Source organism: Xiphias gladius, chromosome 6 (assembly GCF_016859285.1).
Source record: "Xiphias gladius isolate SHS-SW01 ecotype Sanya breed wild chromosome 6, ASM1685928v1, whole genome shotgun sequence".
Lineage (NCBI taxonomy): Eukaryota > Metazoa > Chordata > Actinopteri > Istiophoriformes > Xiphiidae > Xiphias > Xiphias gladius.
Window position 1 is genome coordinate 10,171,432 of NC_053405.1, and position 13,888 is coordinate 10,185,319.

General features: G+C 39.7%; 1 protein-coding gene across 8 annotated transcripts; it reads left to right on the forward strand.

The window, feature by feature from the left end:
- Window positions 1-789: 789 nt before the first annotated feature.
- Window positions 790-13,840, forward strand: axdnd1 (axonemal dynein light chain domain containing 1). Of its 8 annotated transcripts, none has more exons than XM_040128281.1 (25): window positions 790-992; window positions 1,728-1,885; window positions 1,981-2,084; window positions 2,517-2,610; window positions 3,049-3,134; window positions 3,248-3,304; window positions 3,500-3,608; window positions 4,196-4,317; window positions 4,636-4,776; window positions 4,980-5,084; window positions 5,493-5,613; window positions 6,000-6,101; window positions 6,239-6,411; window positions 6,662-6,731; window positions 7,440-7,674; window positions 7,867-8,095; window positions 8,815-8,908; window positions 9,835-10,034; window positions 10,330-10,417; window positions 10,650-10,793; window positions 11,223-11,306; window positions 12,213-12,314; window positions 12,427-12,518; window positions 12,991-13,130; window positions 13,212-13,840. In XM_040128281.1, exons 1-25 carry the CDS (start codon window positions 923-925, stop codon window positions 13,349-13,351), a joined length of 3,060 nt encoding a protein of 1,019 aa, XP_039984215.1. In that variant the 5' UTR covers window positions 790-922; the 3' UTR covers window positions 13,352-13,840. The 8 variants fall into 8 exon arrangements, 7 of the variants coding, with proteins under 7 accessions (XP_039984215.1, XP_039984218.1, XP_039984217.1 ...); XM_040128284.1 differs by having other exon boundaries at window positions 13,236-13,840; XM_040128283.1 differs by having other exon boundaries at window positions 9,835-10,025.
- Window positions 13,841-13,888: the final 48 nt, after the last annotated feature.

The following is a 13,888-nucleotide window of genomic DNA, read 5'->3' on the forward strand; positions in this document are numbered from 1 at the left end:
AATAAACGGAGACTACAGCGTGGCGTTGAGCAGGCAAAACACACACACACACACCCTCCCCGCACAGAGCCGGACAGTAAAGGATTACATGGGAGGGAGTTTCAGCGATGTCACAGCTGACAGGGACCGATCTTAAGGGAGATTTATCACAGCAATAGGCCTAAATACTTACAAGAGTATCCGAATACCATCATTTTGCATAGCGCCTGGGCTTTACGTACAAAAATGCGCGTAGATCCTTGGGCTACAACGCGCGCAATGAATGCCGGCAAACAAAATAAAACAAAACAAAACAAAAAAACATCGACTAAAAAGCGACTTTATTTGGCAAAGTCAACGTACAGATAACATTTAGAGCCGGGATTGACAGTAAGTCAAGTAAGAAACAATGCAAATATATTAAATAAGTAAGAGAAAATTTAAATAAATAAATAGAAAAATAAAAAAATAGATCAAGTTAAGGAATATTCGAGGAGGAAAGTAGATACACATTTTTAGTTGCTTCTTTGATTAGGAAGAGGTTGTAATACAACCTATGTAGTGCATCAGTTTGTATTTAAATACGATAGAGAAATGTTGTGTTTGTGAATCTACATTTTTTAATGTGTTTTTTAAATCCCTTTGGGATCGTTACGAAATTTTTAATGGCCAAACAATACAACTCTAAAGGGCAACAGAAAGTCAGTGTCTGAGATTCATGGATATAAAAATTTTGAATTTAAAGAAATAATTAGCTAAAATGAACAAACGTCGGCGCTAGACGTTTCCATGGCAACGCGACCAGGAAGTCCCGGCCGTATTCGAGGGAAAGAGACGGTCCCGTTTTGGCAAATAAAACTAGCTTCTCCCCCATAGGACTTCACCAAAGTCTGAGAGCTTCATTGCCAAAGACTTGGCGTAACACCTCCGACGTGAGTCCAGCATGTCTGCGCCCGTGAGAGCCAGTTCAGCGCCAAGTTCATCGAGGCCGGAGCAAACACTGGGCACCAGAGGTGAAGTTACTGTGCGGTCAGTGGGGGGGGGGGGGGGCTAGCATGACAGCTAACAGGTAGATGATAAACAAACAAAAGACTTGCTGAGAAGGGCGACATCCTTAATACTGCCACGGCACGTATCGCTTCACACACACAGTAAGACAGATACAGCTGCCCCAGCTTAACGTAACTCTCCTGCATTTGAAACTTACAGAATGGACTCCCATCGGTTTTCTTGAAGTCCCAATTTTTCTCCTCAGTCTTTACTACCAGAATTATATGTGCTCATCACGTCTATCTTAACTATAGTGTTAAACGACAGAGATGGAGGTTACAGGAAATAAAATGGCAGACGAAAAGACAAGAACTGTAAAAAAAAAGTAAACTAAAAACAAAAAAGCTGAATGACTGAATATAATATTTAATTTTGTCTACATATTTTGGTTTATGTAGAGCTTAGCAAAAAATGTATTCTTGAGGGAAACTAATAAACAAGACACACTTTCAGTCCAACATCCAGCTTGAACAAAAAAAAACACCCATCTGATGCACAATAAAGATGTCTTTCCCCCAAGTTTTGAGAAACCCAACATGGGAAGGCCACAATGTCAAATCTCCTTGGTCCTTAAAATAAAGACCTGTTATTATATATGGAAATATCCAGCCGTGAGACACATACCATCCCTTCCTAAAGGTCAGAGTCTGAGTTAAACACCTGCTCGTTTGTTTGAGCTTGATTTTTATTTTTCTCAGCAGCGGAACTAAATTTTCAAGTGCCGGCAGAGAGCAGAAATACACAGCCTCCTCCTGCCAACAACCAGATCATCCCAGATGAACTGCTGGTCAGCCTTACCTCCACTGTCTGCAACAGGAGCACACTGGGCCACACTGCACACCATCGACACTGCAAGGTACATACAGTCCCCATTTATATATAAAAGTGTTATTTCTGTGTGGCTGAAATCAGTTCACACCAGTATTCCTAAAAGGATTTTGTATTCCAAAGGGCTGTGGAATCAGGCGGCCAGATGCAGTCTGGCATCACGCACTTGGACGCAAGAAATACAAGTACTTTCTGGAGCAGCCAACGTCCCTGACTGGAGCAGGCAGGTCAGCCAGACCAACAAGACGTACAGTATGCAGCAACATAAGCAGTGTTGTTACAGCTATAACGTTTCTCCAAAGATTTAATTTGAACTGAAAGTCAGTCAGCAATTACAGCAACACATTTATGAATGTTTAATCTTGACACTAATACAGGACAGGGTTAATACAAAATCCATCGATTGGTTTTGATGTTGCATTTTACGAACTGGACATCTAGTAAAGCCAAACCAATTCTAGGTTCTCACTGAATTTAGTTATCTCTCATCAGAAAAATAAATAATTAATCTAGAATCAGGGCCACATGGAATGTCTCAAAGAGTCTTAAATTTGGCTTTCTGCAATCTTACAGATGAAGTTCGGAGTCTAAATGTGTCTGTGTGTGAGTGTTTTTTTTGGGTTTTTTTTGTCTTTTCTGTGTGAATGGTGTCCATACAGGGATATTTCATTCCTGTGTGATGCTATGGTAACCCAGAGGAAGACAACACCTCTCCCACCACTGACTGACAGGAGTGGCATTGGCGACACACAGGTAAGCTGCTTCGGCTGACCCGTTTTGGCTTTCTGGCCTTTAACCCTTTATGCCAGAGAATGTGCTTTAATTTCCATTTCCAATTATTAGAACTCACTTGATAGAGGGTTTTTTCAAAGGAGCTTATGTGGTATAACACAAAACCAAAAGCAGTACTTACATAACAAAATCAACCAGATGTGACAAATAGACAATATATCATCTCAGCACAACAACCACAGTTCTTCATTGTTACTTTTTCACTTAGGACAAAGAACAATAAAAGAAATTTGATATTTCCAAGATTTTCCAAATGGATTTTCTGTATTCAGTAATCATAGGATTTACAGTTGTCTTAAAATATGGTGATTCCCTTACCAGTGCCTAGCTCAAATTTGTATTTTTTGCCATTCATCAACACATCTACACAAGTATAATCACAGCCACCTTGTCTTTCAGAACTGGAGTATCTCAGAAAGTCTGATCCCAGAAGAATATCACATTGTGAAAAACAAAGGGCTGCAGAGCCTTGAGTTCTATGAGGAGTGAGTGTGCTTCACTATGTTCATCCACTTTATTAATTGTGTACCCTCATATATCCATTGTCAAATTGGAATTTAGTTTGTCTGTCAACTTTCAAGTTGCATCTCTTCCTCAGTGCATTCACAGTGCAGCTGCAGGATGACGAACAGCAGCTGCGGGTCTTTCCTTCACTGTGAGTTCAAAAATATGAATTTAGCTAATTTACTAACCTTAGTCAAGTAGTCTTCATTAGGAGATTTGCTGTCTGAATTAGGAATTTAGTAATTAGTAATTAGCAAAGTGCTGGTAAGATAAGAGATGAATGTTGTCAAGGAAAACCCTTCAATGTGTAGTAATACAGATTTGTGTGTATGTTCTGTGTGTCCAGGAGGCCTAGTGGCAGACTGGAAGTGGTCCAGCTGATGAGAATGATGGACGACATGCTGGAGAAGGCTGGAGTGGATCAACAGAGTGAAGAGCTGACTCAGCTCTCCCAGGTAGGCCAACAGATAAGCAGAAAGCACACAGGCTGCTGTGCGACTCAAAGGCTGACAGTGCTGCATTCGTGTACTGAAAAGAATACATACTGGTACAACTTTAAAATCCAAAAATGAGAGTACCACAGGTCAAAATGCCCATGCTCATAACTTTGACTCACAAATATATTTTGTGAGAAGGTTTATTTAATATTTGTCACATGGAAAAAACCTTAATTTAAACAATGTACTGCGAGGCTGGAGGCGATTGCAAAATCAAAGATGAACATGTAGCCAGAAAAAGTAAACCAGTGTTGGTGTTTGTGGAAGTGACCAGACACTCAGCCCGTAAAAATATGATGAAGAATCTGTGTGTTTGTGGTGCTTTTATTTAGATCTGGATACATCACTTATGTACAAAACTTCTTGCCTCATCAAAACCACAATCTGCAGAGTGTACTGTGTTACTTTCTGCTGGTAACATTCCTGTCCTAACTGCAACATATTTCGCTATGTAAAATTTGTATATTAAAAAAAGGGCTCAGAGACTCTTATCGAAATATAGCCATCTGTACGTTATAGAAACAGTGCAATGAAATGTCTTACAGATGGAGGGTCTGCTGGAGCTGGTGCAGGTTGAGCAGAACATCTACAACATTGTTTTCCATGAGCTGATCAGGCAGGTCAGCGTGGGCTGTGCAGAGAGGGGACAGCTGCTTGCCAAGCTCAGGTTAGCAGCCAGCATATTAGGATAGTACCTAACTGGTAAAACCTCACCACTTGTTGAAGGAGTTTCATGACCTTTACAAGCCTTGGAACCCGTTAAAATCTGATTATTGAAATATGGATGTAAATAATAAACTGATATAAAATAAAACATGGTTCTGTAAATTAATATAAAACTGTATAAACTTTTTGTTACCTCAAGTTTATTCTGAAACACATTTTGACAGATAGCTTGCGAAAAATTTGAAATTTTCAGAAAATCTTTTCTAGTAATGACCGCAGGAAGCCATTTCCCCAGCAGCTCCTATGTTTGTGTATCCAGACAGCGCTACCAGTCCCTGCTGGAGCGAATCCCCCGCCGTCTAAAGGCTCTGCACACTGAGGCAGTGGCACAGCGGGCTCTAGACCGCCGGCTCACTGAGGAGATCCACCGCATCAAGACATCCATCCAGCAACTGAACACGTATGTAGGTCAGGGTCAGGCAGCTGCGTCATGATGAATGAAATTACTGTGTGCTGTTAAGCACTGGTAAGTGCTGATGGATTGATAAATGCAAGAAGAGAAAATAATAGCACTTACATCAATGTGGAAATATTAAAAATGTATGTGTTTTTATTTCTGAGTGTGTGTGTGTGTGTGTGTTTGTGCTTGTGTTCTCTTCACAGGGAACTGTCCAAGATCAGAGACCACGATGCCTTTGTTTCCCAGCAGGCAGAGCACGCTCACTGGCAGCTGGCTGAGGCACTTGGTCAGACGCACACCAACTCAGAGTCAGTCCTTCGTAGGACTTAACTGCATTGGAGTTAATTTCGGTCCAAGTCCCATTTTCATGAAGTTGATAGATTCCAAAATTCGCTAGCTTGAACAATATGAACATATTTGTCTGGCCACAATGAGTGATTTAATAAAAGTTTAGTCTATCTTTAATTTGATATACTTGTAGTGCATTGCATCCCTGTTGTAGTATACACAGTAGTGGTTACTTTAGCCTTAATTATTACTTCAAAAAAATAATTTTAGACTCAGGTAAGTGTTATGAGAGCGCAAAAAACCGATTTTTCTACATATTTTCCTCTGAGATGAAACCTAAGTGCAGCAGTAATTCAGTGGGCATGCGGTGCAAAAGAACAAAATGTGACCAAGTGTTCCCTCTCAAATGGTCCATGTGCTCTTCTCAGTGTGGTCCAGGGTTACCACGAGCTGTATGAGCTGCAGAGAAGTCGCCTTGAGGCTCAGCTGCTCAAGATGACTGAGGAGAGAGACTGCTGGAGCCAGCTCACCTTCTGCCTCGCCCTCAAGGTGTGTGAGCTATGATGTAGTTTTTTTTCTCTTTCTCAGTTGGACTCACCTCATGTGACAGGAACACGTGATGGTGGTGTAATGTTACGCTGAATAAATAATAGATTCACTGACTTTGGTTTTGGAATCGGGAGGAGTGAGAGAGTTATTAATATGGCTAACTACACCCTGCTTTGCTGGAAGCCCAAACTAACAAGGTAAAGTGTTGAAGCAGATAGCATGACAAAGCCATTCCCACCACATTTATCAGTGGGTAAGGTTTCACAATATGCTCAACCTTGTTAATGGCTGATAATATGTTTTGACTTTAAGTTTTCATCTCCATAATTTTTAGGTTGTAATGATCAAAACCAAACAAGGACAGTATGTTTTTCTCTGATTGTCAGGTTATCAGTGTGAAGAAGCTGCAGCTGGTCAGTCGGCTGCATGTCTACGAGCAGAGCTGGTTCAAGACAGCAGAGCACTGCATCCTTTACCTCACTTCAAAGGTAACAATGCAGTTCCTACTTGTTCACATTTTCCGTATAACTCATGGCAAAAACCCTAAAAGCCACAGATTGCCCTTTGTAAGTATCCCAGATGATTCAGTTAGACCCTGACTATGACAGTGACCATCCTGCTGTAGGACACAGAGGACCTGAATATCATCAAGGAGTGTACTGACCACTGGAAACAGCAGCTGACTGCTTTCATGTCCCAGATGAAGAAGACTGAGCATGCTCAGTTTGAAGAGATCAGTGTCATCCAGCAAGGCATCTCCAAGTGGCTCGTCTTCTGCACCACACAGAGGAAGCAAGGGCAAGTTGAAATACCAAAGATGATGACTTAATCTTCAATGATTATCTATTATTATGTAGCTACATTAGTTAAAGAAAACTTTAATATAATTTTTTAAAAATTGTAGTAACCTAATTCAGCAATTTTACTGGGACTCAGCGCCCAGTATAGTTTAGATGGTTAACTCACCAAAGTCCTAGAGAGCAAATTATAGAAAAGGAGACTGATCTGTGTGTGTATTCTGCCAACGATGCTCTCTCCTTATTTCAAGGTGTCCTGAGCCAAAATATGAGAGAATTTCATTGGAAAAGATTCATGCTGATTTGAGGCAGTGGTCAAATGTAAGACACCACATTTACTTGCTGTGTGTGTGTGTGTGTGTGTGTGTGTGTGTGTGTGTGTGTGTGTGTGTGTGTGTGTGTGTGTGTGTGTGTGTGTGTGTGTGTGTGTGTGTGTGTGTGTATTATTCATTGTGGTCATTGATTTTATCCACCTGTTGTTTTTCTCACCTTTATCATCCATCTGGAGTTTATTATTTTCATACATTTTCTGTCATTGTCATCATGTATTTGATCTGTGTAAGCTCTTGCATGTTTTTGATCCAATCACATCATGTCATAACTTTTATCTCACATCAGCCTCATCTCTCATAATTATCATCACTTGTCACATCTGATCTGTGTCATCTGTGTCGTGCTGTCACCTGTCTCCTGTGTTTCAAATCTGTCCTCTGTCTCTTTCATCTCATACGTGTCCACCACTGATCACTTGTAACTCATGTGTGTCAGCTGTTTGAAAATCTTACACTAATCAGAAATGAAATTAATTATGAAAAGTTATCTTCATATCTCTTAGCTGAGCATTGAACTCCTGGCTTGATGTTTGAACAATCTTTAGACCGGTGTTTATCTGTCATTTAGATTTGTTTAGATTGTATTCCAAATGTCTAGTGCATATGTGTGTATGCTTGGGTCTTACAGTATGTCCTGTCAATAGCATAGTTTCTTGTGTTGTCCTAAAGTCTTCCCCTATGTTCTGTTTCTCTTCAGATGTTGGCCCTCCAGTGTGAGCACTACCAAGGTGAGAAGCTGTTTTGCTGCCAGCAGGCACTGGGTGATCTTGGCCATGTCCAGGAAAGATGGCAGCATATGAGCCTTCAGCTGCTCAGAAGACACTCTTCTCCTGATGGTGAACCCCCTGGAAACGAGCAGGTCCTAATAGAGCTGGGCAGGGTCCTATCTGAGCTCCTCAAACAGCTGGACACACGAGTCAGTGGAGAGAGTGGTGAGGGCCAACAGAGACACAATTTTGAATCATTTTTGGAGAAATTTTAAATGAGCTAGAAACCATGATTTTGAGGCCTACAAGCTATAGTCAGAATCTTCATATACTGTATCTGTTTCTTGTTTTTTCTTGATTTTTTTCAAATTGTAGGGGATAATCCTTATGATACAGACTTAAGTGTTGTTGTTTCAGGGGTCCATGGACTGGTCATGTCACTGCACGGGTTTATGGAGCCCTGGGTTTCCAAGCTTGGCGCAGTGATTTGCCAGCCAGAAACGATGTCTGTCTCTGATTGGCTGAAGCTCGAGAAGGCACTGCATAATTGGCAAAGTTTGGTTGAAGAAACCTTGCAGAACGTATCCAGCATGCAGACGAAAGAACGGAACGGGAACGAAAGGGACAAAAACAAGCTCAACATTTAGTATGTTTTCCTTCAGTGTCATTACTAATTATCCTAAATTGGAGTCCCACAATTATATCTCTCAAAGGTTCAAATTTCGAACTAATCTATCTCAAAATAATTGTTTTAAACAATGGATTTAATTTGAAGACAGATGCCTCATTTATCAGCATTTTGTTGAGGTTTTTAAATTAACTTTGATGAAAACTTTGAATGTTCTTTGAAACAAGAAAATTGGTATTCTCTATGTTTGTAAATAAATCATATGCATATTTTATGCAAACTCTTGATTCACAAACACTTATAACTCATACACACTCATATGATCTGTGATCTATTAAAAGAAAGTCTGTAATTGACGCTGCAACAAATATTTGCTAATTTGTGAGAATCAAAGCTGATTTTTCCATGTTGCACTTTACATGTAATCTAAATTTCTACTTTACTTCTAATTATCCTAATTGTCCATTCATATGTTTTGGAGTAAGGCTTTTGTTTGAGTTTGATAACACCCTGAGAAAAGTTGTAGTTTGTGAAAAAAATTGATTGAAAAACAGTTTTATTAAGGAGCAGGTAGAAAAAAGATACAACTTAGAAAAAAATCAAGGCTATGTGTTTTAATACTGAAATTAAAATATTCCCTGATGGTTCTGTGTCATCAACCTAAAATGCTCTGTTGTGTGTGTGTTTGTGTGTGTGTGTGTGTGTGTGTGTGTGTCTGTGTTTGTTTGTTTAAACAGTATGGAGACAGAGAATGTGTTAGACAGAGTGCAGGAGTTCATAACCAGCCTGTCCAGTTTCACTGATGGTGAGAACCAGAGACTCAGCGAGGAGGTAAGTACCAGCCAGGTTCAGTCAAACTGTCAAGGCAGGTTTGGATTCATCTTGAAAATGTTGCAAAAACTGCAGCGTCACTTAAATGCCTTCACATCAAGTGTTTTGCAATGAACATATCAGCCCCTTGAAATGTGATGCTCAGATGTTGCACGGACAATACATCCGAATGACCTAAACCCCTCCTAAGATGTTGTATTTGAGCATGGTGGGGTTTCTTTTTGGTTTTATGCTAGATTTACTACATTATTAAATATTTTATGAATGTGTTTGTGTACTTGAGTTTGCAGAATTTTGTATCAACAACAAATTATTGCGAACATGTTCAATAATATTAAAGTTTTTCCAAATTATGCCATCTCAATTCAAACTTTAACATCTGGTGTATCGCCATTTTGAGCTGGAAATGGAAGGGGATCCATTTAATAGGAGTCCACTTCCCTTTTTTTCACTTTCCAATTCTTCCCTCTCTCTCCTTTTTCCTTTGTACTGTCAGCTTCACATCCTGTGCTCTTTCTGCAGCTATGGCTCTAAACCGCATCTCTCTTGTGGATCCTCTCTGCCATTTACCCCACATAATTCCAGGTATCCCCTGCCTTCTGTAGTGATCCAGTGTTTTCCCAGTGATTCCTTTTTTTTCCTTTGTTTAACCTATGTGTTTTTAATCTTTTCAAAGAACACCTTGCCTTACATTCATGCAGATACTGATACCATGTAATTGTCCAGTATGACGATTTCTGCTGTTGTTTTCATACTTTATATGATTGAGCAGCTCTACCAGGGCAGTTCTGGTTTCAGTCCCTGTCCTATGTCCACAGTTGTTGTTCAGCGCCACTGAGTGTTGTGTTTCATCATTTCAACATCAAAAGATTTACTGTAATGTTACAAGGTTCTGTCTTGAATTTTTGTGTTTCCTTTCCTACCAGGTCAGTTCTATTCACATGGCTCAGACCCGCTGGATGTTGGATCTGTTGCTCCTCATGGTACCGGACCATAGTGAGGACCAGGACCAAGAACAGGAACACCAATACATTGCAAACATCTCACCGCCGACACTGGATGAGGATGCCCAGATCCTGGCGAATAAACTGGATTATTTTTCCAGATACATCACCAAGTACCAGAAGTTGTTACCTGTTTTACAATTTAAAGTTAAGCAGATGCTGTTAACCAGAGTAACTAACAACCAGTGTGTAGTAAAATAAGTAAACTTTGTTGTCTTACTCAAGCACTGAACTGAAATTTACTACAGGGTACAACTATAACTTCTTCAGACTATCCATACTAACAACACACAGAAATGAAATGAAAGTATGTTCAGTTACTTAGATTGGAAGTAACTTTGATACAGGATACCTGAGTGGGAGAGGACAATAGAGGAGGATTTACTCATCAGGAAATGTTTTTTTTTTTCACTCTAGCTTTTGCAGGCTGATTTTGGAGGAGCAGATTTTGCAAAAGCCACATCAAACTGAGGGTGATGAGATGAATTACTGCAGAAAACTGCAGGTAAACAATGATCTAACGAAGAATAGCAAAGAATCACTGGTAATGTGAGGGCTGCATCTTTTTACATTTCACATATCAGAGCTCAACATACAGCTCCTTTACTCCTGCATGAAAAGATACGAAGACATTTCGCCAGGGGGAGCCATACTGAAATACAAACCTTTTAATGGCAAGCCTAGCTCAGCAAACCTACATAATGTGTGTGTATGTTTATGTATGTGTGTGTTCTCAGAGGGAAGGTAGTGATTGGGTGGAGACCTGCACAATCCTGCTCTCTGGGTTGAAAGGTGGTCCTGTGGAGCTCCCTGTCAGGCAGCCTGACACCACTTTCAGGATTAATGTCCCAATTTCTCCAGCAGACAGCACGGAGATTTTGGTAAGGATTCAACTCAAATACAACCCACATCAAAGTGCTATACTGATAAATGATCAAACAGAACAATGTTGTTGCTTATATATTTTAACTTATCTCCATTATTATCACCACTATTGCCTTGAATTGAAAGGCTGGTGTCAGATAACTGAAAACGATGGTGATATTATGGTGAAGTTGAGCTAACGTCAGAAGAGAGAGATTGCCATTGTTCAAATATATTACTGTAGTTAAGGTCTGATGCTGGTATCAGTTACCCAATTAAATTGTGATCATCTCAACACAATGTTTGAGTTTGGGAATTATTATAGGAGTGAGAGGAACGAATGGAACACCGAAGCATGATGTCGTTTTTTCAGGATCAAAAGCCAGTGTTGTTTTTCTGATTTCTATGATGGCTGTGTGTGTATGTATTTGTGTGTGTGTTTACAGGAGAACAAAGAGGTTTCAGCAAAGCCTACAACAGAGAGTGAGGTCAAAGAGGCCAGAGATGAAACTGAGGCAGAGCCGAGATATGTGAGTCACATCTGGGGTGTATGAGTGAAAAGCTCAACAACACGCTGTAACCACTTACAGTATGATTTAGAAAATGGAACATGGTTCAATGTGACTACACACTTCTAAACCAATCATAACAATAATTTACTAGTGAATGAAAGGCTGAAGCGAGAGAAAAGGCATCATTTATGTAGAAGTTAAAATGAAGCAGGCCGCTCTTGTAGTTAGACACTCTCATATTTAACCAGAGAATTAAGGTTGAATCTCCTGTGTCAGCAAATATCTGCCCTTCGAAAGTGTCCGTAGGCAGGGCACTGACGCCCAGAGCCATTAAGGTTGTATCATCTGGGACATCTGCACTTTTAGTGAGTCTAGTAATTAATTTATGAACCCTCTGTCATTGTCTTTATGCCTCTTTTCAATTGATTGATTTGCTAATATCATTTTTGTTATGTGAATTGTAACAATAATGGGCACATTGTTGATTACCCCCGCCCTTAAATAACTACCATGTTGGTTGAATAATGACAGTTACTTAAAAAATCTCCTTGACAAGTCCTTTTTGGTTTGGATAATTATGATGATAATGGTACGCTTGAGTGTTCACAGAGCGCCGCTAAAGGACATGAAACACAACAACAACAACAAGTTTGGGAGGTAGTAATACATCGTTCATGAAGTGTACTTTGATAAATTAGTTTGCAAAAAAACAAAAAACAGTTCTGATCTGAAAAAAGCAAAAATCCTTGCCTTGTCTGAAACAGTGAAATTAAACATTTAAGTTTCATGGTGTGAAGATAAGTCTCATGAAATACAAGGAATTTCACAAAAGAGTTTTTTCATAGAAATGCATCTCGTTCCACACGCTTTGTATCCACCACACTAACTTACTAAAATTTGAGCAGTGTTGTTTTTGTCCTGCAGGGGGAGCTAACGGTTTCTGAGACACCAGTAGTGAAGCTGATAGGCTATGATGGAAACATCGCTCAAAAAAGGCTGGGGGAGAGCAGTGCCCATCTGAACGGGGTCAGACAATTAAATCACACACAGATTCATTAGCATTCCTTTCTATTTGTATTGAACTGAACAGCCTGTCTGTCTGTCTCTCTGACCCTCTGTATGTCTGTCCGTCTGTCAGACCGATGAACTGGTCGTGTCTCCAGCAACAGATGAAGCTCAGAAAGCTTTTAGTGATTTGACCACAGTAGGATTACTGCAGCAGGAACTGCAGTAAGTTTACTTTCTTATTGTTGCATGGAACACTTGTATTTTTGGAATATTACCAATACTCTGATAATATACTGTATAGTGTAACATCCATATCAGCTTTTGGTGTAAATATCTATGATTTTGTTTTCCCCTTGTTTTCCCAACTGTCAGTGCTTTTTTCATGACTGCTCCAATGTATATGCAGTTTATGAATGATTATCTATGTGCTTTTTTAAACACTCGCTGGCTATTAGCTCTTTTTGAACCTTGCAGATTAAAGTAGAATTGATTAGGCAAAATCCCATCAGAAGGGCAACAATAATGAATATATCTAATTTGCTATCAAGTTAATTCACCATAAGTCATTGTGGAAATAACTTGAATGAATATCCACACGTTAGCCAAGTTTCTTTTGTTGCTCAGAAAAGGCGAGGGGACCTCTGTTAAGTTTTGGATGTGCAGAAATCTAGATTTTTCTCCATGTGTTTGACAGTGATTCTGAGCTGCGGGTCCAGAGTGCTGAGCAGCGAGCCCTGAAAGCTGAGGAGGCCCTGCAGGCAGCATTGGAGAAGATTCAGGACCTGGAGAGACAACTGCAAGGTCGGCCCAGTCTGGAGCCCAAACCTAGTGAAGGTAGCAACTGAACAACTAATTTTAATGACCGTTTACAGCGGAGGAGAAACGGTAACACGCAGTGTTAAATTGTAGAGGCAGTACATGTCTCTCTCTGTGTTGCAGAGAAAAAGAAAACACCACCACCTTCCCCACCGCCAGAAACAGCCCCAGCTCCTCCAAAGAAAACAACTCCTGAGGCCAAACAAACAAGCAGCAACAAAAGGACAAAGAAACGCTGATGTGACATCTAATTAGAAGATATTACAACTCTCTATGTTTGGGAAAACAAAAATGGTCATTAACCAGTAATGCCATTCAAGTACTGAATTTTTCCGGTATCAATAGATTGTCTTTATTCAGATTGCATGGCTGTTTTATGAAAATGAATATCACTTAGTGATGTTATGATTTATATTGTGGCTTGCTTCAGCTCCGTTTAACCTCGTGATATGTTTTTTAACTTGCTGTAAAAGCAAATTTCTTTTTGCTTCCTTCCAAAAATAAAAGTGTCTGCAGATATTACATTTCAAAAAGTCAGACTTTTCTGGACTGAATTTTGAAGTTTTTGTTGTATTTTAAACACACTTAATAAGCAGGCTGGATAATATAATTGTACACTAGACCAATCATTTTATAATTCAAGATTTTTGTGGTATTACTATCACAAGAAATTGAGTGATTTTATGTTTACCAGGACTGAACATTATTTTCTTTACATTACTTTTGTTTTTGGGCCTCTTGTTTTCAAGACAAGTACATTTTCAAATTAAAACAGA

Coding starts and splice junctions, on each gene's coding strand:
- axdnd1 (XM_040128281.1), top strand. CDS start 923: ATGTCTGCGCCCGTGAGAGCCAGTTCAGCGCCAAGTTCATCGAGGCCG. Junction 4,318..4,635: donor CAGCTGCTTGCCAAGCTCAG/GTTAGCAGCCAG, acceptor TTGTGTATCCAG/ACAGCGCTACCAGTCCCTGC. Junction 8,096..8,814: donor AAAAACAAGCTCAACATTTA/GTATGTTTTCCT, acceptor TTGTTTAAACAG/TATGGAGACAGAGAATGTGT.